Source organism: Phaenicophaeus curvirostris, chromosome 7 (assembly GCF_032191515.1).
Source record: "Phaenicophaeus curvirostris isolate KB17595 chromosome 7, BPBGC_Pcur_1.0, whole genome shotgun sequence".
Lineage (NCBI taxonomy): Eukaryota > Metazoa > Chordata > Aves > Cuculiformes > Cuculidae > Phaenicophaeus > Phaenicophaeus curvirostris.
Window position 1 is genome coordinate 19,728,852 of NC_091398.1, and position 25,319 is coordinate 19,754,170.

The following is a 25,319-nucleotide window of genomic DNA, read 5'->3' on the forward strand; positions in this document are numbered from 1 at the left end:
GTAGTACTAGATGATTCTTTTTAGAGAATTATTAAAAATGCCACATGATGAACACATCCAAATGCCACAGCTCTCTATTCCACTGCAGTAATGCGCAGAAACCAGCAACTGTCCTCTATCTCACACAAGATGCTGCGGGATCCAGTAAAAGCCCATCAGAGTCACTGGACAACAGGAGGGACTGCCCTGCAGCCACACCACCAGCAACATCCAATTCTACCAATCACCAGTGCTACTAGGGAATGGACAACATGCAAGAGAGGAGCCAAGAGTCCTTCACTGTCCACACGCATACTGATATGCAGCGATTTTATTACTTGGAGATTCAGAAATATTCATTTTTTTTAGATTATCTTATTTACAGTATATTGCACACCAAGATCACATTCCAGGAGTATGCAGCAATGCTGCGTCAACCATGGCTAATATCGTCATCCTCACACTTATGTTCACACTCTTAACAGGGGTTCAACAGACACCAAAGCAAGCTTCCACCTAGATTAAGGAAAGGCACCTACTAATTGCACAAAGATATTTCAAATCAGGAACTGGGGTGGGGAAGGTGGGTATTGCCATATTTTTCCAAGGACCATTATTTCTGAAATAAATCCTTTCTAAACACTTCTAATCACTCTGCTGTTGTTAGCACTAGCGATTCTAGACTATTCTTTTCATGTTTCCCCCTTTTCAGTTGCTGTAGATCAGCTGTGAACTCTATTAGCCAATTTAAAGGCATTTATTCCTTACAGTGAGAGCCAGACGCAAGTCAACCCACATCTTTGAAGCTTTTGTACTTTTTTTGACAAGAAGGCGCCATATTTCAATGAAAGACTGAATTTCAGATAGCAAATTGCAAAGTAGTGGTTAAAGATCGGTATTTCAAAGATCTCTTCAGCACTTACAAGAATATTTAGTATCACCTTTAAGCATCAAATCCATACTTAAATCTGAAACCTCAAAATGGTTGGAAGAAAATTCTGCGATGCATCTGTCTGCCAAAAGGCCACTGAAGAAGCCAGCCTTCACTAGCTTGTGCATGACACTTACTCTTGGTAAAGCTGCTATCTATTTTATGCAACTTAATGAGCATCAATTTCCTTCCTAAAGCCATGGCGATGACAAGTAACAAGTCTTCAGCTATTTCATTATATAACTTCTTTCTCTGAAAGACAGATTCTTTAGATTTTTTTTTAAACATTGCACTGAAGCAGAACTCAAAGGAGCTCAGCTGAAGGAAAGGCACAATGCAAACACATAAACACAAACTCCTTGGACATAACGTAGAGACAGAGTCAGACCAGGTGCCTGCAGTGGAGTTAAATATTATGCTTAGTCCCATGATAAGCTTAGTCACAGCCTTCTGCTGATCATCAAGCCATGCTAAAAACTTCACCCTGTACTTACACCATAAGTATGGGCAAAATTATGTCCCTCTGTTGTGTCCTGCTGAATGAGTTACAGACTAGATTCCATTTCTTGAAGGCAAAGGGATTCGGGGTTCCTAACAAAACTAATCCACTGCTTATATAATTCAATCAGTATCTTAAAATCCAAAGTCAGAGCAAACTACACTAAAAACATTTTAGTTTAATTCTCATTTACTGGCTCCTGTAGCATTACTGTAAATGAAATCCAGCTCATCAGACTGCAGTGGAAGACTTAGGAACTCAGGTAATTCCTCAGCATACAAACTAATTGTGTCCTATGAACCATGGTCTAGATCACAGTGCTTAACAGCTGATTTAATTTTATGCCTGTTTAATCCCTGTTATTGACATACATGAAAATGGCAATTATATCATCTATGACTGACATCACACTACAGCTGCCCCTAGACCTGCTAGTACTGCTTTTAACCTTCTAGTACAAAAAACTATGCATGAATACTCATATCCTCAGTATTTGCAGCTGGTAAAAATAGGGTCTTCCTCTAGGCCTTGTCTGTGTTCAACAATTGCTGAACAGAAACCACCAACACGGGTTTTGAGTGTGGCCAGCAGCAGATGAGATTACAAAGCAAGGTATCTGGACAGCATGGTCTTGTTATAAGCAGCACAAGTCTCAGCACACTGGCATGACACAAATTCTAGCTTGCTGTTGCTCTGTTCGGTACCAGCGCAGCAAGAGTGAATGCAGCTCAACTGTGACGAGATCTTCAAGGTTGGCACTGACTGCAGATGTGGGCAACAGCCACCTGATGCTGAGCTGGCATTACTTGGGAATGCAGACAAGGCCATATCGTCAGATCTTTAATTGCAGCCACAAAGGCAGTAAGGATGTGGATGGAGGCACTTTGCGTACAGCTGTGCTGTTGCCTGCCAGCTACTCAAACCAGCTGCAGCTGCTCTTGTCAGAGCTGCCTATCCCAAGGCAGCTAAAGTTAGCAAAGACCAAGCGACTCAGCACATTTGAGTTACACTGGTCCTCCTTGAAAGTGCATTAGAACATTGTTATGCTCACACTTCCAGCCAAGAAAAGTGATCAGGGGGTTGGGGTAGCAGCCTACTCCAGCAGCACAGCTGGATCTGCAGAAGATCACCAGTCCAGTGTTTTCTCAGTATCAAGAGACTTTTTTGCTTGGATCCAGGCAAATTGAGGCCACAGCAACTTTATCACCATTTCCTCCAGGTGCCTTTGTAGCCACTGGCTGCAGAGGACAAAGTACAGCCAGCCTTCCACCATCAGGTCTCACCAGTAGCCCACCAAATCTCCTGTTAATAAATCAGTTAATCGCACAGCAAAAGGCACCTTCTGTGCATGCAAAATTACAGAGTTAGACGTGGTTGGCTACTGCAGAGACCTAATTAACCCAACTTCCTTAACTACCTTCTAAAACCCCCAATATACTTTCTCACAGGTATTTATGTTTTATATGCTTTGAAATAAATATTATACAAAGCCATGAGATGATTCTTTTTAAACCATGTTAAGGTTCTGACAGAAGCCAGAAATTACCCACAGCAGATAACTTTTACTACTTCATTGTTTCTGTCCTTTTGAAAGTTTAACTGAATACAATTCTTAATGAGCAGGATATAGAAACAGTTAATGTAATTTAGCTCTTTCTGGATTATCATGCCATAGCATTAGAGAACTACCATTCTATCGTTGGTAACAAATGAAGCCCTCAATATGCAGTAACTAAAGGGATAGTTAAAGAATTTTAGAAATACAAAACTACTAGTAAGAATTATACAGCAGAGATATTATGGGATTATTGCAGTTTTGAACATTAAAAAAATACAAGCAGATACAAAATTAAAACTTAGGACTTTGTCTGCTGTTTTGTCTGTTCTCAGAAAGATTTGTAAGGAAAAAAAAACCCAAAACATACAAAGGTTTTGTGCTTTAGGGTCCCCAAGAAGAGAGCTAACAATAAGCTAAGCACTCTGGTTATCCAGTTCAGGGAACGCTTGTTAAACGTATTAAACTGTCTTTGATATTAATAACATAAGAGGAAAACCACATGAACATGGCAAAGCCAAAGAATCCTCAGTGAGATCTCTTACCTACAAATAAGCAGAATTACCACATGCTCTGATGAGTGCTGTGGGCACCCTTCCAGCACAAATGCATTAACACCACTTTCAAAAGGCAATCAAAATTCTTAAAAGTACAGTTGCATATAATTTAAAGCTGTGTGAGTGTGGGGTTCTTTTTTAGAACTCATTTAGAGGATAACTTATCCCAAATAAAAGCTATTTTCTATAGCCCAATAATAACCTAAAACTCTGTCAGCATTTGTTATGTCTTAGAAGACAGTCATACATTTGGCGTTACAGAGATAGTGTTTCATAAACCACACAGAAAAGAAGGTTCAAATTACATTCTCAGATTGCCACCACCAGCACTTCTGTAAATAACAGAATTAAATTCTCACAAGTGCATCTACAATGACATACAAAACATATATCTAAAAGCATTTTGATTGAGCAAATTTATCAAGCATCAAATCTGCATCCAAAATTATGTCCTACACTGTTACAAGTCCCAGAGATTAAAAATGGAAATATAAAGGAAACTAATATATTCTTGTTGCTATATAATCATCTTATTCTTCTTTTAAATCCACTGTTTTACATCACCACACAATTCTCATTTATGGAAATACTGTGGTAAAAACACACACTTTAAATACCTCGTATTTACTTTAGATTGCAATCTTGGAGAGGAAAAAAGAGCACATTACCAAGAGACAAATTCTGTTAAACTGTCATAATGTACCATACTGAGCGAACAGGGACATAGATTTATTATGTGCTGTTACAGGTTCATCCTATTTCATGTAATTTACTTTAAAATATTTAATTTGCATCACGTAGCTGCAGGACAAGTTACTAGTAAAATACATTGCATACTGACCATTTGAAAAGAAAACTGAGTTTTACGCTCTGTTATAACTTTTAACAGCAACTTTTGCACATACCATGGCTTTTTTAAGGATAATTTGAAAGCTATGGGATTATAAGTACTACTCAGTGAATTCAGAATATACCCATTAAAACACTGCAAAGGCTTGCTCAGCTCATGGTTAGACCCTCCAAAAAATCACAGGGAGATGCGTCCAGACTCTCGGCCTTACACGGGAAGAGAGAGTTAGAGTAGGCTCTCCGGCCACAGATGTACATCAGCAAGATCATGGTGGTGGTCTTGCTCATGATGGGGTTGTTAAAAGCTTGCTCTTAGCAAGACAAGAGGCTGTTGACAGAAGCTAAAGCATCTAGGATAAAGCTAAGCAAGGACACTTTCTGCAGAAAATCCTTTTAATAAGCTTGAAAAAATAATTCTATGTTATAACTGTACTGCTGTTCACAAAAAAAAAAAAAGCAGAAAGATTATGGAAAATAACTCATTTTCACACAGATTTCAGCCAGAAATCCACAATGTCCAAACATATCCCACAGAAGCATCACTACCTTAATGGTAATGTACCTGATAAAGGGAGATCTGCCAAGCACAAGAATAGTAGTTTGGATTTCACTAGCGGTATTCTCAGTTAGTAAAACACGCACACACTATGTATTTGTAATGTTGTAAGAGTTTACAAATGAGCAAGGTCCTGCAATATGATAAATATTTCATTCAGGTAGATTTAGAGTAAGAAGCTGCCTCCAGCTGCAAAGCAATATTAGCAATTGAATAGAAACAGCAGTTGAGCAGACTAAACACCAGGTTTGAAATACCCACCCTCCCACAGAGCAGTTTATTTTCAACAACCATCATTTCTCTTCTCAGTGCTGGAAATTTTTCCCCTTTACTCACAATCATTTTGAACATAAACCTGCTTCAACTATAGCATACAGCAACAAAATCCATGACACCTCTAACATACAAGGGAATAATGAAACATGAAACTTTCCCATTCATTCCACAGATGAGCAGGTATCACCACTAATACACAATACTCGAATCTTCCGAGACTTAACAAATGGCAAAATACCCACGGAAACTATTTCTGAGATCAAAGTCACTAAATGTCTCATGAGCACCTTGTTGGAAAGACAGTGATGGGCAACACCAATCCTCTCTCAGGTAGTCTTTGGTTGTTCCTAAACACTGTGAAAGACGAAATAACATCAAAGAAACAGTATCTGGAGAAAGGCCATGTCCATACATACCCAGCTAGAGTAGTGATTTTTCTGAGGTCTGCAAAGTATCAGTAAGGAATCTGGACAAGATAACTTAGCAGTACAAGTCTTATTTCATTGTACACTGGCTTCTGCTGAACAATTTGCAGAGACTGCAACAGAAACAGCAGCAGCTATACTCATGGATCCTAATCCAGTCTTCTAACACAGCTATGACCTTTCCACTAAAGTATTTTCTCATGTTTCATCACGAAAACTGTAATTTAACCAAGTAAAAAAATCATAACATTATTGATAAGCACTCAATTTAAGCCTGTCTTAGAGTAGATAAAACCCAGCTGACTGTAGTTAATGACAGGGACAGCGCTTCATGGGGACCCCTCTTATTGGAATCCCAGTGATTGTTATACTTCCAGGAATTGTTCCTCAACCAGACAGGCTGAGCCCCAACTCATGAAAACAGCACACCTCAAGATGTGTTACCTCCTTGTCACACACTGACAGCAACTGCTGTGGAACCAGGTAGGGTTATCAGAGCTCCGTAGAAGGCTTTCCCCAGTTATAATTCAAAAATTACCTAACCCTGCAGAAAAGCAAAGAAATGCTCATCACCCACAGTCTACCTGCTTTCAAAAGACACAGAACTTTCAGCACAGAAATTCTGTTTGTGACCAGCTGGCATAAAAGAAAAGAGAGAATGACTTGCCAGCTACAGACATTCTGCTGAACTGTCTGAGAGACTTTCAGGGACAAGAAGCGTTTTTCATGCCTCACTTACCTGTGCCACAGCACAAGCTCTCAACATCTGGTTTTTTTCAAGAAAATGAGGTATCAACATAGTCTGAATCTCTGACTGCTGTACATTATCTGAATGCATTATCTTAATGATTAACATCATGGTTTTATGTGCAACTGTCCAAATAATCCATCATGAATCACGGTGAAGTCTTCTTACCATGATTTAAGCAGTAAACATCCTTCCTCAAGTTACAGCCAGATCTCTCTTTCACCTTGCTGAGAATGGCAAGAACATAAGCAAGAACAGCCTCTGGAAACACAGGACTTCCAACTCCACCAAAATCTGATTTGTACCTTCTTCAACTAAGCATTTCTGCCCTTCAAGCGGGACCATGCCAGTGGGTAACAGCCAGAACAGACTTCACAGCAGCTCTCTGGCTATGGCCACACTGCCACCTAGATCACTATGGATCAGTCTCCATTCCTAACAAAAGTTTCAAGACATAAATTCCTTACCTATTTGTCAGAAAAGTTACTCTTCTTTGCCTAAGACAGAAAATTGCACTTTACTTCGAAACTTGGCTCAAATGCTACCCCTACTGGGTAGCGATGGTCGAAAAACGAAGCTAGACAAAACTCATGAAGTTTTAAGCTTTTACTTTTATGCAAATTAGATCCACTGTTTATTTTTTTCTTGGGATTCTTCATGCTACCTTCATGGTAGCCTAAAAATGCATTTATTAATATAATTGTACATGTAACGTCATGTAAGTTCAGCCTTTCCTCTACTTCTCTTTGACGACTTTCTTTAACACAGAAATCCTTATCTTATCTAGACTTCTTTGTAGCTATCTGCTTACATAGATATGTCAATAACAACTATTTCATCTCTAATCCTTGTTACAAAAAAATATTTTCCAAAAGGAAACCCTTTTTTTGAAATTATGTTGACATCATATCTATATAAGAATACAAGTGGTCAGCCTCAAAATAAATTGTTTTAAAAGGCAATAACTTCAATATCAGTATCTCCGAACGCTGTAGAAAGTGAAAAATCTACAAGAACCTATCTAGAAGATCGACAGAGACTTCCTAGCTTTCAGTTTCATGAACAGCAGACTTACAGGGAGCAGAGAATTCATAGTTTTTGTACTATCACAGGATACCAAATTAAGCCAAAAGTCTGACTTTCTCTTTGCTTTCTCATACTACAGCAATATCCCGAACCAGTTCCTTCCCTGAAGGTACAACAGAACAACCAGAGGTACCGTAACCTGTACCCACATCTGTGCTGCAACCTTGGCTCTGTGGTTCAAACCCACCAGAGAGAGCTAAAACAAATAATGAGCCAAACTTAGAGTATGACGACCGAGACCTGCTGCAGCTCCTTTGCAGTGGTTTGGTGGAACAGAGCACATACAAGCCAGAGGCATTTCTTCTAAGCAGAGTTAGAAACGTGGAAAAATCACAGCATCATATATTGCTATCAATTCTCATTCTCCCACATGTACAAAATGTTTCTAAGAACTGCTCTACTAACACACATGAACAGACAAACATCTCTAAAAGAATAACATATGTAGAAAAAGTGGTAAATAAAAGACAGATGAATGCGAAAATAACTGTACTGCAATAATACTCAACAATGTAACCACAGTACATCTTAGGGTAAACATGTAAAGGGAAACAACGACTTGCAACCACATTCATTTTTCCCATTTGCGAGTTTCTAATTCTGCATCAGTAAACTGCACCTTTAGACTTAACTTGTATTTTCTCTTTCATCATTTTATTAGAAAAATTCCAGACACATCAGAATTAAATAATACAAATATCACACCACCACCCCCAATGGAGAATTAAGAATATTTAAAAGGCCAGTTATAAAATGGAGACAATCTATTTTGTGATTACAAAACAACTGACTTGCACTACTTCCTCCATCATCCTGCACTGTGCCTCCCAAGGACCTGCAATAAATGAAACAGCAAAGAGTATTACAAGAGCCTGCAAGAACTTCACGACCGGGGTTATGTTGTGCAGCATACCAAAGAAACCTCTCTCTCACAGGCCGTATTTGAAAAGCCAAAGAGGAAGCATCGTGCTGCAGCTAGTGACTATCCCAGTCTGAATCTGAATGCAGAAGAAAGAATTTGCATCTCTTCCTGTTCTAGCAATGCCCACAAGCCTTGCACAATTATTAATCGTTTGATTTACACTCTGAGTGCAACAAGGACTAGATTGGCAAAATTCACTATAATGAACTGAGCTCACAAGCTGGATCCATGGCCCAGGAGCTCCATGCTGTTTTGATGGCACAGCACATTCAAACCTGCCACGTCTCCTTTGGCGTGGGAGAATAACAGCAACCCATACACCACAGCTTCCCATTTTCCAATGCCAAAGGCATGCAAAAACTTATCTAAGGACTATTTTAATTTACATGTAGGGAGAAATCAACTCCCATCAAGGATCTGACACGAGAAAATGTAAATTTCCATGCTACCTTCAGGTCAAGCAAGGTTGGGATGACTTTAACCATCCTCCTTCATCCAAAAAAAATCATCCCCTAGCAATACTGACCCAAAGCTTCACTGCTTGAGACTTGTCTCTCTAGAGGGCACAGCCAGAGCTCTTTTCCACCCTGCCAGAGCACTGTATGGCTATGTGACATTTCCCTTCCCTTTCCACATGTGCTGCTACTGTGCTGTGCACTTTATGTGCAACAGCACTGGCCTGCTGAGGGTGTTCACTTCTACAAGGCAGTTCCCTGATTTCAGGGAAAGTCCTTCCTTCAGCCTGCAAAAAAAAAATTGAGCTTAGGAAGGCTAATTCTTGCAAGATAGATGTAGTATTCACAGGAAATAAAGCACCCTAACAAGCATTTATTTTTCTCTTCAAGTAGAGTTAGCATTAGTTTGCTATTTGTATTCAGTGTTACTATAAAGAGGGTTTGGCTGATCCTGTATAACTGGAAGGCATTCATAACTCTTGTGACTTTTTTCCTTCTTGAGTTTGGATTGTCGCTGCTGGGAGGGCTTCAAGATTTCTCTTCAAGGCCAATTTCATCGATTATCTGTCTCTATCAAATCTGGAACGTAATTACTGCAGTTGGCTCTGACTGGAGAACGTAAGACCATATGGAGATCACTGTTCTGCAGAGCAAGTGTGATGGTCTTGCAAATTATTGCAAGCTTTGCAAATATTATTTTTTTAACTTTTTAACCATTAACTATTCCTTATTGTATCCTCAGGGACAGCACCTTATCCTTAAGTTTCGGAGAGATGGTTTGGAAAGAAAGAATCTTTTAGTTCTAGCTAGGTAAAGATTAGATACCAATCTTTAGCACTTGCACAACAGACAATTTTGTGATGAATGCTTATAACTCTGGATAAAAAAATCTAACTATATCTTTTAGCTAATAAACTGTTTGAGAAAGAGACATTCCCTACAGAACAAAAATAAAATTATACTGTACTTTCCAAAACTTGGAGAAATCAGAGCATTTCAATTGGATCAATGATGCATCTAACTTTAGGTGTCTGCCTTTGAAAACAATCTTGATGCTGCTTCACATTCTCCATTGCTTGCTCCCATTACTCCTAACCACCAAAAAAGCAAAACTCTTTTTTTGAACAGGAAATCTTCAGGAACAGAGATTTTGAGACTTTAGAAGTGTCCTGCACATTTTCGTATGTCCTCACTATTTAGGCTAGACTAACACTCCTTTATTGGTGTGCATGTACAAAAAGAAAGCACAAGGTGTAACAACCTTCTGAAAGTATCGCTTTTTCGTTCAAAGTCTCTGCTGAATTCAGAATTTTGATGGGTTAAAGATGCGTGCTAGAATAATACTGAAGTTGTAGAATTCAGATCACAATTCTTTCAAATATATATTTAAAGACATACAGCTTCCTTAAAATGAAAGGAAGTAAAATTCCTCATTCCTTTAAAAGCTGTGTACAGGGATGGATTTTCACAATGATGAACAGCCTAATCGGGGCGAAGAATCCTTAACTGAAAGATCACAAAAGAACCCCTCTATACTTTCACCATTTTCTCATTTCCACTTTTCTCTTGAAAGGGGTGTCTCACCAGAGAACCTGAAGAGTGAAAGATTTTAAAGTATAGGACTGAAATCTATCAAACCCAGGATTGTGGTCCATACCCAACCAGCTGTCAAACCCAGAGACAGGAATGTATGCTCACTTCTGCCTAATAAAATTTGAATCAAACACTTTGCATCTGATTCTCCATGTGAGCTTTTATGCAAACTTCTAAAGTGCAAGGAATCCTGGGGTGGAAGAGCTATTCTGAGAGCTTTCACATAGTTCATATAATTAGGGAAACCACTTCCTTTGATTGCAAGTGTTCAAAACAGCTGAATTTCTTCTTTCAAAGGAACTCTGTGATTTGGGTCATCTCTTTTACTTGCTCTTTCATGTTTCTCAAGATGAGAGGTGAGACTGTAGAGCACATTATTTAGAAAAAGAAAGATTCCACTTTTTGTTTTAGGGATTGAACTTGGACTATTCAAAAGGTTGTCATTTGGAAATCTGTCTTTCTTTCCCTCCCTCTGTTTCCTTCCTTTTCTGATAAGCTCTTCAGTGGCTCAAGCGAACATAGTCCAAAATGCCAATTTAAACCTAAGGGAAAACTGAAATATGGCACATAAAGGAAAAAGGACTCTCATTTTCCTTTGTATGCTTGCAGCTGAATATGTAATTATAAAGGAGCTCTAGCTGTGGGACCTCAGTCCCCATGTCACGTTTACTTTTTTAATGGTTCTAAACATTGACCAAGCAAAAAGGTAGAAATAGAGATTTTTTAAAAGACAAACAAAGCAGCTGCCCTGGTCTTTGAAATGGGTCTGCAGTTTTTTTTCTTTCCCAAAAGGGAACTCGGGTCATGATTTCAAGGCAATGACCATGTCACTATAGCTAACAGCCGATGCCAGTGTCGTTAGAGAATCAACTGTCAGTTGCCCTGAATTTCTTGACCCAGGCACCCTGTTAGTGCTGTTACTCTATGTTTGTCACAGTAACAGCCACGACAGGCATGGAATCTCTCCCTTCTCACAACATAGGACAGAAACACAGTAATGAAAAGACAGGAGGTTTCACACAGCATATTTCAGATTTATTAAGTAACAACAGTATGCTTGTTTACTTCAGGAGGACCAAGTTTTATTCCCAGTCAGTGAAAAACTGCAGGACTCCTTCCAGAACTGTAGTGCTAACAGCGAAGCAGTTTGTAATGGGAACAGAGTAAACCACTTGGCACACAGTGCCAAAAACTACATTACTGCCAACCTCTGCACAGGACAGATGAGACACTGGCTTGAAGAGAAGACTACAATAAAGACTTCGGTACAAATACAAAACCAATTGAAAAAGCAGAAGTTAAGAGCAGGACTCCAAAATTAGTGGTCCTAAAGAGTGGGATTCTGGATTTTGTACTTGGCTTTAGGGCTCTCAGAAACTCTTATAGGGGGTACTAGCAAGGAGACATCCAAAAGGCAGAGCAATTCAACAGCTCCAAATCTTATTCATCAGTTGCTACATAATTAAAACCACACACAGAACCTCAGCACACACAAAGGCATTACAAACAAGTCAAAGCAAAAAGCTTTTTCCTTGGTTTAGGAGATTAAAAGTACATAGTTCATCAAAAAGGAAAACCACCATGTTTAGATAGGATTGCCTCAAATGCATCTGCCATTACAAAATTAAGATTATACAATTAGACAAAAAGTGGTTTGCCTTTCCCCTTGTAACTGCACACAGGCATACACTACATCTTCTCTGCCCTGTGATTCTTCCAAGGAAGAGGAAAATATATCTTCTTGGAAAACGCCACTCACTCACTCAAGGGTGCACCAACTAGATTATTTTAAGAAGTTTGATAAAGATTTCTAGAGAGACGCAGCTTTCATTGAGAAGCTGACACCTGCCCAGCCCGCACACTTGTCTTTCATTTTTTTCCATCTTCCAAAGATGAACTTCATACAAAGCAACTGTGTGCTGCCTTCTTCTGTCTACAAACAGCTTCCTTGATGCTCCCACGGCAGCTCTAGGCTTTTTACAAACCATGCTTATGATGCAGCAATTGGAAACTCACATGCCCGATACACAAAACTCGCAACTATTTGGTCAGCGGTGTACCATGACATGATTTTTTTTCTCTCCCTTGCTTACAACATTTAGCCATAAGGAACCTTAATTTTCAAAAGTTTCAGAGTAAAAAAAAACAAGCAACTAGAAACAGAAAAAAAGTGGAATATGTGTGGTACTGTCTTCTTTCAGTGACATCCAGGGGCCAGGCACTGCTTCACCAAGGAGGTGCAGCAGCAGAGATCCCCTCCTCTGTGCGATAGGCTGCCTCTCTCCTGCCATCAGGCAGCCCAGCTGCAGAGAGGTCCAAAGAGGCACAATTCTCACCATCAGTCAAGTCACCCAGCTTCCCAGTGGAGCTGGCCTTCTCAAACAGCAGTTATGTAGAACGCAGATTCAGTAACCATTAATCTAATGAACAAATACGTATTTGCAAATATGATTCTTCCCCAGTAGCTGAATTGTAACAGATGAAACACATCAAAAAAGACAAACAAGGCAGCTTGGAGGCAGCTGGATCACTCTCTATTTGCCCCTATTGGCCTCATCTCCCCAGTGTGTTAGCGCAATTAATCAAGTATGAGAGAGTTAAAGCTGAAGCAGTTCTCTGGGCTCCTCTGCAGCCTCCAGCTAACATAAACAGGTCTGAATGTTTCTTTGTGACTGTTTATATCGCCCTCTTAAAAAGGAAACTTTCTGTATCAGCACCTTAGTAAGTGGCAATAGGTAAATGTGAAATAACTTTTACAGTCTTAGTTGCATCATCACAACTAAACAGACTGATTTTGACACTTCCCTTCAAGTTAGGATACGTATTTTTCTGTATTTTTTTTCTTACACATCGTTTTCAATGAAATCTTGTGTCCCAGACCCTTACACACAACTCATGTGCAGCTGTCAAAAATTAAATACAAAAAAAAAGGGAGCCATGCAAAGGAAAGCGTGTCTAGTCCTATCAAGTGTCTTAAAGAGGATAAAGAGGACTAAACATGTTGTTAAAAATTGCATTGCTACCATCTGTGTTGGGATCCCCACTGAAGACTGTGGCTGCTCTGCTCAGCTTGGAATACACCTGTGAAAACCGCCTCCTGGAGACTGATGATCCCATGCTGAGATCACATCAATGCCAGTACAGATCCCCGACTTCATGCAAACCATCAATCACACAAGCATGCAACAAGTCAGAAACTGTGTTGGATTCAAACAATACATCCATACACTTCAACAGCATTTTTGGTATCATCAGAAAAAAAAAATTGTCCGTCTGTATGCTACAGTGAGTGTAAGTTATCTAGAGTTTCCACGGACTGCAACAGAAACAGATTTCAAAGTGCATCACAGATACTTAAATTGTCATCTGTCCCTCAAAGCACTCAAGGTTCAAACACATCACAGTCTAAAGTTACCACTAGATCTCACCTGCCAAGCAATTTTGTACCATAACCTTGTTTTAAGAAACCTATATGGCTAGATCAGCGTAGAGATAAGACTAACTTGAACTACCCCTCAATGGCTCGAGCCTACAACAGCCTGAAACTCCACCTCGAGAGACAAGAATCTCTTCCGTATCCATGAGATTTCTACAGCAAAGCTTCAGGACAGCTTAAACATCCAAAATTACCATTTTGCAGTTGATAACTTCAACAGACGCTCAGGGTCAGAGAATGTCGTGGGAGGGGAAATAAAAGAGCTTCCATTTGATGTCAAGGGTTGCTGGCATGGAGAAATAAGCAATACAACCTCTCTTCCAAATTATAAATAATAACTGAGCCCATGGAAAAAGGAAACATAAGAGGGAGAAACATCTCTAGAGAAAACTTAAAAAATAAAACCAGAAAAAATGCCCTTAATTGTGACTAAGTATTTACTAGCAACTTGAGCAACCCACTGTGAAACAAAAATTTGCAGCAGATTGGCAGAATTATTTTAAAGACAATATACAATGGAATTAAACTAATTATGAAACTAAAGACTATATAATAATACAGGCTGAATATCGTGAATAGCAAAAAAGAAAGAGTGCTTTCTAAATAATCAACAGAGAGAGATTTTCCCCCTATTCTATTGCCTATTCATCTGCAGATGTTGCACTTTATGAAAAAAACAAAACTAAAGATAACTGAGGGAAAGCAGTCCAAGCCTCAGAGATATCCCTAACCCAGAGATCAGGCACAGGTAAGTCCTGTGCCTTAACCAAGTTACGGCAACTGCACACGTATTCTTGGCTATGCAAGGTAATTTTGCTTCACGCTGACAAAGTTCAAGGCAATTCAAGAGAGTCAAGCAAAAAAAAAAAGCAACAGACACATCTGGTGCATCTCAGTTTATTAATTTACTTGCATCTCAAGTTTATTTAGTAACTGTTCAAAGCTGCCCACAAGTCAGCAGAAGGATATATGCACTTAAATCTTCAAAAATTCAGTACAAAATCTGGTGGTATAGCTGATAAAAAAGAATACGGCAACTTCTTAACATGGCTACAGCAAGATTCCCAGAACTTGTGAGCTTGCTTTTCATTTACTGCAAGCTAAGATGACAACGCTGACAGTCACTATGTCTCAATTGACCCAAAATAACTTTTGAAGCCACAGAATGCCAGTTTGGGTCCTGACGTGCCAGTTTCATTGAGGCTGATGTCTAAATCAAACTAAGTCAGAATTGGCTTGATTTAAAAGAATTAAGAGTGTATACACAAGCCTGTGTAAGAATCTCAAGTTAAGCTGGTCAAAAAAACTCAGTAAGCCATGTAACTTGATCTACAAATACACATTATTTACTTGAAGCAACTCTGAAAGACGTTACTCACCTAATGAAAAACTTAGTATAAAAATGTTTAAACACACAAGTAAAAAAAAAAATCACTACAATAAAACATTTCCATGAGTGGATTGCTATGTTTCTGAGATCATTTTGGGGAGCACAAAGAGGAACGAATTTTCTTCTTAAAACAGACAACACAAAATTAAAGCCTGTTCTTCCCAAGAATAATTGTATCCTGGCAATGCTACATCATGTTTCACTATACTATCTCTCAAAACCCAATGGTGTTTTGATATCAATTTGGTTACAACATATATGCCACTTGACACTTAGAATGCAATCTTTCTTGACACTTGAAAATGACATCCATAAAGTCCTCCAGAAAATGTACCTTGAATGAAAGCTAAGAGTAGAGCAAACTCAAAAGCAGTCAGAGATTTATTGTAAAACTCTGTCCTACCCCAAATTATTTATTCTGTAAGATATAGAATATAAAACACCTGGAGCATCTGAACCCATTTTGACAACTTCCATCAGCTAGAAATGGTACCAAGTATCCTCTTGATACCTTTAGGGAATATCCTAGTGAGTACCAAGAGGAGCACTCTAAGTCTTTTCCTTTACCAAAATGCAAAGAAAAGAAATGGAGAACCCTCTATAAAAGAGAAATACCACTCTGTAAAACAGAAACAAAGACATTTTAAAACACCCCGCTGGTATAATAAACACATTTTGATTTCCTTTTGCTTTTAACAAGATACAGCAGTTATTTCTTTAAATTAATATAGGGGCTGAAGGGGTTCCCATGAGATTACCTACTCGAGAGATACACAACTCCTTTTTTGTGAATTCTGGAATTTTTCAAATACAGGTGCATAAATATATGGATTTTCCAGAGATGTGACTTCTACATCTTACGTTCCATTACATGGCACACACTTTAAGCCATCTCTCATGGTTCATTAGCAATAGCACCTGCACCAAAGGATCATGAGCTGGGAACATCAGGTTTGTCAGTCCCTGCTCTGAGCTGCAACCAGTTAAACCCAGATATTTCCTGGCAGATGTTACCTTAGAATCATAGAATAACCAGGTTGGAAGAGACCCACTGGATCATCGAGTCCAACCATTCCTATCAAATACTTTCTGACTCAGATGTGACAGAGGTAAGGGAGTAGAAGCTCCTGGAAAGAGCTGGTATAATAACAAAAAAGTATCAAAATGCCCTTCACTGCAGCCAGGTCCCAGCGTGGAGATTCATTCCAGGCTGGCAACCAAGCACCAATAACACCTATAAACCACAAGCAAAAGGAACAGCTACTATTTTTAGTCCTGTCAGGGATAAGTATCAATTTCAGTTTGGTTTGGTTTGCTCTATATTAATCTGTTGTTTTTCTCCACTTACTCCTGAAAGTCTTTCCCAGTCCTTACTCTCATGACCCATATTAAAATTACCACATGCTCTCTTTTAGGACTACAAACATGAGTGAGGTAAGTCCAGTGACATGCATGTGGTTATACTTAACTCATCCCTTTGGAAGGTACAGATGCAATCCCTGTTTTCTGGACAGTCCCTTCCAGAAGTGGATTATAAAATCAAAAAGTGAACAAGCTGCATTACATTCCATATGAAAAGTTTTATGAAGCATTAAAAGATCCCCTAAAGCTTATTGCACATTTATTACATACAAGAAAACCTGGCAATATAAAATTAATTTCCATGGTAGTCACAATTCCAGCAATACAGCATCAAAACTAGTAAAAACACGTTTGTATTTTTGAGTCTCATAAAACTCAAAATGCATTACACAGACATGACTGAACAAAGCATGCACAATTCATCCTACTCCATTTAACATTTTCTATCCACAAGTTAGCTCACCAGAATTATTTCCCAGTAAGATTTCAGTTACATTTTACTGGGTTTTTTTTTCTGCCACCCTCCTGGAGTTTGCACAGACCACCTCAGGCATTTCGAAGGAATCCAGGAACAGCTGCACTGCATGAAACGAAACAAACTTATACCTAAGTACCCTGGTTGTAACAGCTGAAGCAAGCAATTCAGATGCAATGCTGTTGTCCGTCAATAGCACAGAGACAGTTCGTGGATCATGGAGTATTTTAAAAGAGCAGTGATATTAAAACTAAATTCAAATTTCAGGTAACATTCCAGCAGTTATATATCTCCCGAAGGAGAAACATGCTCCAGATCAGATGCCAGCTGCTAAAACACAGCCACAAAAAGCACAGCCTCCAAAAGCAAGGACAAGTAACATGTAAACTTCAGAGACATATGGACAATTGAAGGAGGCGAGTGCTGATCAGTGAAGAGCTAATGTGGCAAAGCATAAAACAACAGGTTGCAACATTCTGCTCCAGTAGTTCTCTGCTCAATATAATGAGGTCAGAAGAACCGCTAGCAATTTGCAGAACAAGGCCTCTGGGCCCAATCTCTCCCATCCGTTTCAGTGGAAGCCAAATTATGGGCTTATCCAATAATTCACATAAATCGCTCACAAAAATACCAAGTAACTTCCAGAGTAGTAGGTGTGTGATTTTCTTTAATGAGCGCACATAATCATCACTTAGGGGAAAAGGAGCAAGCACATGTCCTACTACAGGAGGCATTTCTACTCCCCCCACAGGCATCATAAACATCACGCTGATAGTTCGATTTTCCATAAAACAATTCACATGGAACTCCTGTTCCTTGCTTAACAACTAAAATTGCTAAAGTGCTTGGATTAGATAGTAAAACAGCAATTTAATTTGGGTTTTGCTGTTATTTAATCACTCAAGACACACTCCTATGGTTTACTTAATCAGCAGGTCTTGACCAGAGTTTCAGATCTGATACTCTAATTGAGGCCTTGCAGCATATTTATTTTTCCCAGCATACCTATTTAGCTGTATTTAGCTGCATTTTATTCACATAAACACACACCTCTTCCCATACACTCACATTTCACTGCCTGTCTATGAAAAATTTATGCTTTGCTGTGGTCTTCCCATTTCTCAAATTTTAAAGTATTTTGAAGAAATCTGCCTAAGCAACACCCTTCCAAGTATTTATAAGTTTTTCTGAGAACATATTTTAGTATGATATGCTGTTATACACTGGGACAAAAACTGCTTTGTTTCACAAGTTAGAACTTGTTAGCCACTTGGCTAATATAAAGCCCTCAAGATCTTTGCTGATTTTGATTGGCCAAAACAAAACACAGATACAACATACTTGCAGAATGATACCACAGCTCTATGGACTTGGCTTGTGCCCTTGGACATAACTAGCACAAAATTCCTCTGAGCAAGCTTTTCCCAACTCTCCTCTGTTTTCTTTTTAATCAGTTGTTATGGATTATTGGCAGTGGTTAACAGAAATACAAGACAATCAGTCATGAAATTAAAACGACACTTCCTTTCAAATAAACCAGAAAGGGTAACAATTAGCTTCCTGGAGTAAGTGCGAACTATCCAAATATCTACTAAACACAAATACATTACAGCTACGGCAAGTTATTTTTCTATTGCTATCAGGAAAGCCATTGACCTGCCACGTGTTTCATCACAGTTCAGTCCCAGATGTTCATTATTGTCATGACTACAGATAAACATACTGCATACTAGGTATGTAAACAGACTGGCAGCCCTTAGGGTCAGAAGAGACCTTCAAGGCACCGAGGTTGGCTTCTGCTACATCACAGACCACTGTAGTTCGGCAAGCCGCTCTTGTGTTGAGCTCAACAACTTGACAGAAACAATTGTCCCCAAAGACATCTCAATGTGAAGACATGGAGAGATGGAAAGGATTCTCCATCTTCGCTCCTTCCCTTTGTAGTCTGCTCCAAGCATTACTCACCCTCACTCCTTATAATTTGTGCTTTATTACCCATTCCAATTTGTCTGGGTTCAGATTGCAACCACCAGTTCTTGTAATGACTTTTTTTTGCACTAGATTAAACGAGCCTAGCATTTTTTCCATATGAAAATGCAATTTTTAGTAAACAACCTCTTGTTTTTTAATATTCTATGAGTTTCAACAGAAAAGTTCTGGCAAAAGTTAATGAACTTATTTAAGGCATCACCACTTGCCTCTCTGCTGCCTCCCCAGAAAACTTTCAAGAGAATGTGCCCACACCAGACTGCTTCCAACTATGAGCCATCTTGTTGGCTCAGGCTGCAAGTGATGACCAGTCTAAACGAAAATAAAAATTCTGTGCTCTTGCGCACCTCCTCTCAGCTTATCAGGAGGTCCTTCTTGGACTTGGAGGATCAGGATGAGGTCCTTCATCCCCTTCCAACATACCACCACAACCTCACTGCTTTCCACTTCTTAAGTTTGTTTTGTAGTCACCCTTGGGCTGCCCCTCCAGTTCATTTACATTCTTTTAAACACAGCAGAAATGAGTCTGCACCCACTGCCTAACCCCCATTTCTCCAGTGCCACACATCAAGATAAAGCATGCCTGGTTCTTACAGATTACTTTATCTTCATTTGGATATGCAAGAACATTAAATTAATTTGACTAACAGTACCACGATACAAGCTCTTAATAAGTTCCAAGTCTTCATTAATCCCTAAATAAACCCTTAAATTATACTAAATTCTTTCCAGCACACAATTTCCTTTTCCTACAGTATACAACCTGGGTTCCTCGTTACTACAAGCTGAACACTATTTGGCTGTTTTAAAAGAAAATACTTTTGGTGAATGGTCCAACTGTGTCACGAATACATCTGACTCTCCTACTTTCTCCATCACTGCCCATTCCATTAAGCTTTATGCTATCACAAAATGGTAGTAATACTGGTTTTAAATTTTCTTTCAAAAATGCTTTAAGTACCCAGCAACAGGCCTAGCACAGACTCCCACCTAATCTCACTGGAACACACCTATTTCGTACAGATGCTTCACTGATGACTACTAACATCTGCTAGCCAGTTGATTTTTAAGGAGCACAGTACTGATACTGTTTAGCACTGATTAATTACCTTTGTATATCTTCTGATATTAGCAAACACTAGAAATACAGAGAACAGTACAGACTGACATTGGACAGAAGGCGTATGTCTCCCACCACCCTGGAAAAATCATGAGATCTTTCCATGTTATTTTAGAGACCAACTTGCTTAATCATGATCAAACACACTTATCACATCACTAAGCATGACATAATCACATTAACTCGGTTGCTGCAGCAGGGATGAACTTTGGTGTCTGAGTATTTACTCAGCATATTATCCCTAGTGCTGCTCTGCTGTCCTCCAGCTTGTAACCGTCTTCTTAAAATACTCTGATGATATTGTATACAAGTCAGATATAGTCACGCTGGAACAGCAGCCCAGTAACTGTGCTGTCCATCACTGCACTGGTGTGCCCTCACTCCTGTGTCAGCAGAGGTGACCAGAGTGCTGTGAGCACACTGTCTCTCTGCTGGCACTGTACAAAGCAGAAGGTCAAGAGGATTTTTAGATAAACCTAAAATTTTTATTAAAAAAACCCCAACAAACTCAAACCAACCTTAGCTGGCAAAGGTGCAGTAAGTTAACTCTGCCTTTTCCCACAGGACTGCCAAGTACCTGTCCACCTTTACAGGTGCACAGGTTTGAACTTCTCTGCAAGACAAGACCAAGCTGAAGTGCAGCTGTGACTAACTTGGAGCTAGTGGAGTCCCAGATCAAAACCTACAGCAGGCAGGGAAGAGACAATGACAAGCAGCATACCCTAAGCCTACCGCGAATATATAAATGTGAAACACAGTGCTTAACAGACGAGATTTAAAGAGGAAAAAACAGAAGCAGGCAGAGACAGTGAACATTACCTCTTCCTATCTAGCAATGTGCCCAGCAGTATCAAAGCGAAACTACTAGCTCCACAAGCTCAGCTAGCTCTCCTGCTCCTCAGGGCCAGGACAGAGAGGAGCTGCTAAACAAGAAAAGTAGGGGAGGACAGTAAACAGTAAAACAATAATGCTTTAAATCAGAGACACCCTTGGCTGGGGTCCCCTCAGTATGTCTCTACTGTAACATAATCCACTTAGAGTGTTTTGTAATTAAAAGAAACAAAAAGCCCAAAGTAGTCTGCCTCAATGAGCTAGAGGATGGCAAGACACTAAAAAAGAATTTCTGTCCTTGTTTCCAGAGCAGACAAAGTGAATGAAAAGTAAACTCTTACCTCTTTTTCTATTTTGAGCAGCTTCTTTACAGCCACCTCCTTGTCCTGAGAAATCCATCGGGCTCGATAGACACTCCCAAAACTCCCTCCACCGCAGTTCTCAAAAAACTGCAGGTCATCAAATCTAATTTGCACAAATGAAGCACTGGTAGACGACATCTCATAATGACAAAATATACCACAGCAAAACCTGTGAAGACAAAAGCTTTCATTAACACACATGCTCTGCGGATTTATGGACTTTTCTTGCCCGTGTTCAGATACCCAAAACCAGAACCAGTCACCATAAACACACCACAGTAAAATCTGTGGAGCACAGCAGGGAAAGAGCCTGGGAACTCACACTCCAACAGGCTGTGCAAACGTTTCCATAATTTGCACGAGCTATTAGGAGCAGCTGGGAGGCAGAAATGACTAAAAGTATTCCTCAGAGTGATACTGACGTTTCCCAAACACCTTGGAAGCCGCTCTGTGAAAGGCAGGAACGTCGCTGCCTTCTCCGATGCAAGCAAAGCACATCAACAGACGGGAAGCGTGCTCTCTGCTCCAAGCTTGCCTAGGAGCTGAGGCATGCCAGGCACGCCAGCTCTCCTGCTGCGATGGCTGCACACGAGGCACAGACTGCCCCGGCTGGGCAGGCCACCTTCCGCAAGCAGGCAGCGATGCCTCGGCACGCACCACGCGTGCTGCCGGCGCTCGAGGTGAGGTAGGAGCACTTCACGCAAGGATGTGGAAAAAACTCAACACAGCGAACACCTCTTCCCAAGTGACTCAGTTCTGCTCGCATGTCATAACAAAGTGCAAGCATACAGTAATTAATCTAGGTTACAACATGTGAAATTCTGCAGCCGCTGCCAAAGCTGGTGTCGGCAGTTTCAAGAGATGATCCCATGTCTGCTGTCAGAGGAACAGAACGTCCTTCTCAGAGATTTCACAGTGATAAAGCTTATGCCCACGGCAAATTTCAAGAAACCTTATCACTTAAATGCATGAACAATGACTAATTTCATGTTTCTTTTTTGATGGTGTAAGATCAGGAAGCCTCAGGTTCTTAGCAGGACTGCAGGGCACAGGCTCCTGAGGAATTGTCTGCAAGCCTGCTGTGTGATCATTTCAGATGCACCAATTCAGACAAAGTAGTTTTAATTACCAGCAAAAGTTACTGTACCTGCATTTCATAACAGCAAACTTATCAGCATAAAGTGAAAGAGACGGCTTTGAATGAAACAAACAAACAAAAAAACAGTTTTGGGGTTGCTAGTGAAAACTGCACCTCCAATTATACTGGTCTAACTATAGCACCAAACATACTGTATCTTTTGGAAGTCTCCAATTCATAGGGCTTTTTCAGGTGGAATCCACAGATTATATGTTGTTCAGGGCTGGGAACACAACTAGCACTGCCGATGGCCAGAACTCCTTCATCCCAGTCCCTCTGTAACAAACACAAAGACATAATTCCCCCCACCCCACCCCGACGCTCTCCTGAATGTGCAGCTAACCTGATAAGAATTTTTAGATATCTAACCAGAAGTTTCTGGCACTATTTGGTCACCATGTTTAGGAGACAGCAGGCTTCAAACACAGCTTTCACTGACAGCCTGCCTGCAAAGCTCCTGGTAAGGGAACACAAATGCTCTTTCACCTGCTCTGCAAGTTGGAATGGGCATTATCCGTGGGAAGTGAAACAAAGTCTGTTCTTCCAGTACACTGCTGGCTCCTTCCCCAATACAAGTGCTTGAACTCTTCTGCTCACCTTTTGTTCTTGTTTTAACCTTGTCAGTATTGTTAGATTTCCTGCCATCTCAGAGGCATCTTCTGCATCGTCCAGCATGCATTTTATTTAAAGAAAGCTCAAGGGAAAGAAAATCTGTCATTTCTGCAAATCAGGTAGTGAAGGCACTTCTAACTTTCTGCTTCTTTGCCAGTGCTGCTTCAGAAACAAAAGCTTATTTGCCTCATTTACTCCAGCAGTTGCTCCAAGATAATGCCGTGCACGTGGTGCCTCAAGCATAGGTGACTCTTTATAGACAAATAAAACAGATAAGCTTCCCAACACAGAAGACCTCAAGATTTAAGGCCACAGCCCTGTACACATTTATGCACATTGACAACAACGCTACAGTGAATAATCTCTTTACTAACAACAGAATTATTCAGAAAAGGAATACTACTCGTAGGCAAAAGCATGTGCACTGACTGGACCATAAATTTAACAGGAAGGTATGAACAACTGATAACAGATGGTTGTGTTTGGGATGGCAGAAGGAACAGAAAACCAAGCAAAACCACAAATATATCACAGGAAAAAAATATTTCTGGCCTTCACTATCTGGATTCAATAGTTCTGAAGAACTGACAAATTATTTTCATGTATTGTTCACCCAGAAGAACCAAATCATCCATATAAATAAGTAAATTATTTGACTTATGAAAGTTACACTAACATAGAACAAGATATTCCAAGATTTCATAGAAAAGAGACTTCAAGATGGTACAACAAGCACACAAGACAGCTGATAAATACAAGCAAGTATTTTTCTTATGTGTTCTCCTCGCTGCTTAAAACTTTACCTAAACATTGATGCTACCACAATGCAGTGCCTGGCACACAAGCATTTGCGTAAGCTCCTGTTGATCATTTTAAATGTGAAAAAGGGAAAGTGTTATCTAAAGCAGTCAAACAGCTGCACATGCTATAGACACCAGCATACAATAAAGTAATATAATTTGAAGAATGACTCACTGGTTTGTACGAGGTTCCTCCAGATGCTTTTTTCCACAGAAAGTATAGGAGATTTACATGGACACCATTGAAAGATCTGCAATTAATGACAGCCTAAGTTAGGTATACAGTTTTCTCCTTCTAGATGAAAGAACAGATATGTTTAAATGTTTTCAGATGCAAGGTAGTTAATCCTCAATTAGACAGATCAATCCCTTTGTAATATTTAAGAAAGCAACTGTTTAGAGGAACAACTGCATATGACAAATCCACACAGTTATTAACTTGTCAACCTGTTTTAAAAGATGCTTCACAACCTGAGTTTACACCATTGTTTAAGGAAAAAAAATCAGGTATTACATTAAACTCCATAGTCTTAACACATGCATATGAAACAAGAGCATCATTCCAACATGTGGCACTTCTTCACATCTTCCACAGTCAGAAAAGCAGTTCTCTGTGAGAGGGTCCCACTAACACAGCTCTGAGTGTTTAATACCATTGTTGTGTGGCAGCGGGAAACACTACATCAACTGACTTTGCTACTTGTTGTCAATGAAATGAAAACTTGACAGTTCATCACAGGTGAATGATAGGTATTTGAAGAAATAACTCAGCTGCTGGTTATTTCAATTACTCCTATGGGACCTTGAGGAGGGAACTTTCTCCTCCTTCTGTTTTATTTCTAATGGTTAACATGAGCTTGTAGTCGCACAGGGACATCTCCACCTTCTCCTGCGTGTGGTTTTTTTTCCTCATAATAACTTCCTTGAGAATGCTGTTAGGTGCTGCACATTTCACACAAAAAAAAAAAAAAAGAAAAAAAAGATATCTGAGCAGCATCTCTTGGCAGTATTTAACATCTCAAGTTATAATTTAACATTATTTAACGTTAGTATTTAACATATCAGGACTCTATTATGCAGAATCATTTTGAAGCAAACTGAAAAGCCACGAGAAGCTCAGTCCAGTATAGTACTAAGTGCTCAGTGTAGGGAACCATCCACCATCACCAGCTTGTTGTAATTACAGCATTTTGGGGGATTAACCTGCGCAGGTGCCCCTCCCTAAGACGCTGCTGGGGTCCCAGGCCTGCTGCTCCCCCCAGGAACCCCCGAAAGTGAGAGAATCCCCAAGCACCCAGGCAAACAGGCTGCAAATCAACCCTGCTGCAGGCAGCCCTGTATCCTAGCACGGAGATGATGGAAGAACCTGACAC

The 25,319-nt window shown here is 39.8% G+C and overlaps 1 protein-coding gene across 7 annotated transcripts in view; it reads right to left on the reverse strand.

Annotated features, from left to right (window-relative positions):
- MAP3K20 (mitogen-activated protein kinase kinase kinase 20) overlaps positions 1-25,319 on the reverse strand; it is an 89,319-nt gene that overhangs the window by 61,803 nt on the left and 2,197 nt on the right. For 3 of the 7 annotated variants that reach the window (XM_069861108.1, XM_069861110.1, XM_069861109.1), the window contains exons 2-3: positions 24,122-24,197; positions 21,376-21,565 (exon numbers count right to left, since the gene is read on the reverse strand). In XM_069861108.1, the coding sequence (XP_069717209.1) occupies positions 21,376-21,534 (159 nt within the window). In that variant the 5' untranslated portion in view covers positions 21,535-21,565; positions 24,122-24,197. Of the gene's footprint in view, positions 1-21,375; positions 21,566-21,718; positions 21,773-21,818; positions 22,022-24,121; positions 24,198-25,319 lie in introns of those variants that run through there. The other 4 variants (XM_069861111.1, XM_069861106.1, XM_069861112.1 and 1 more) reach the window with 4 other exon arrangements.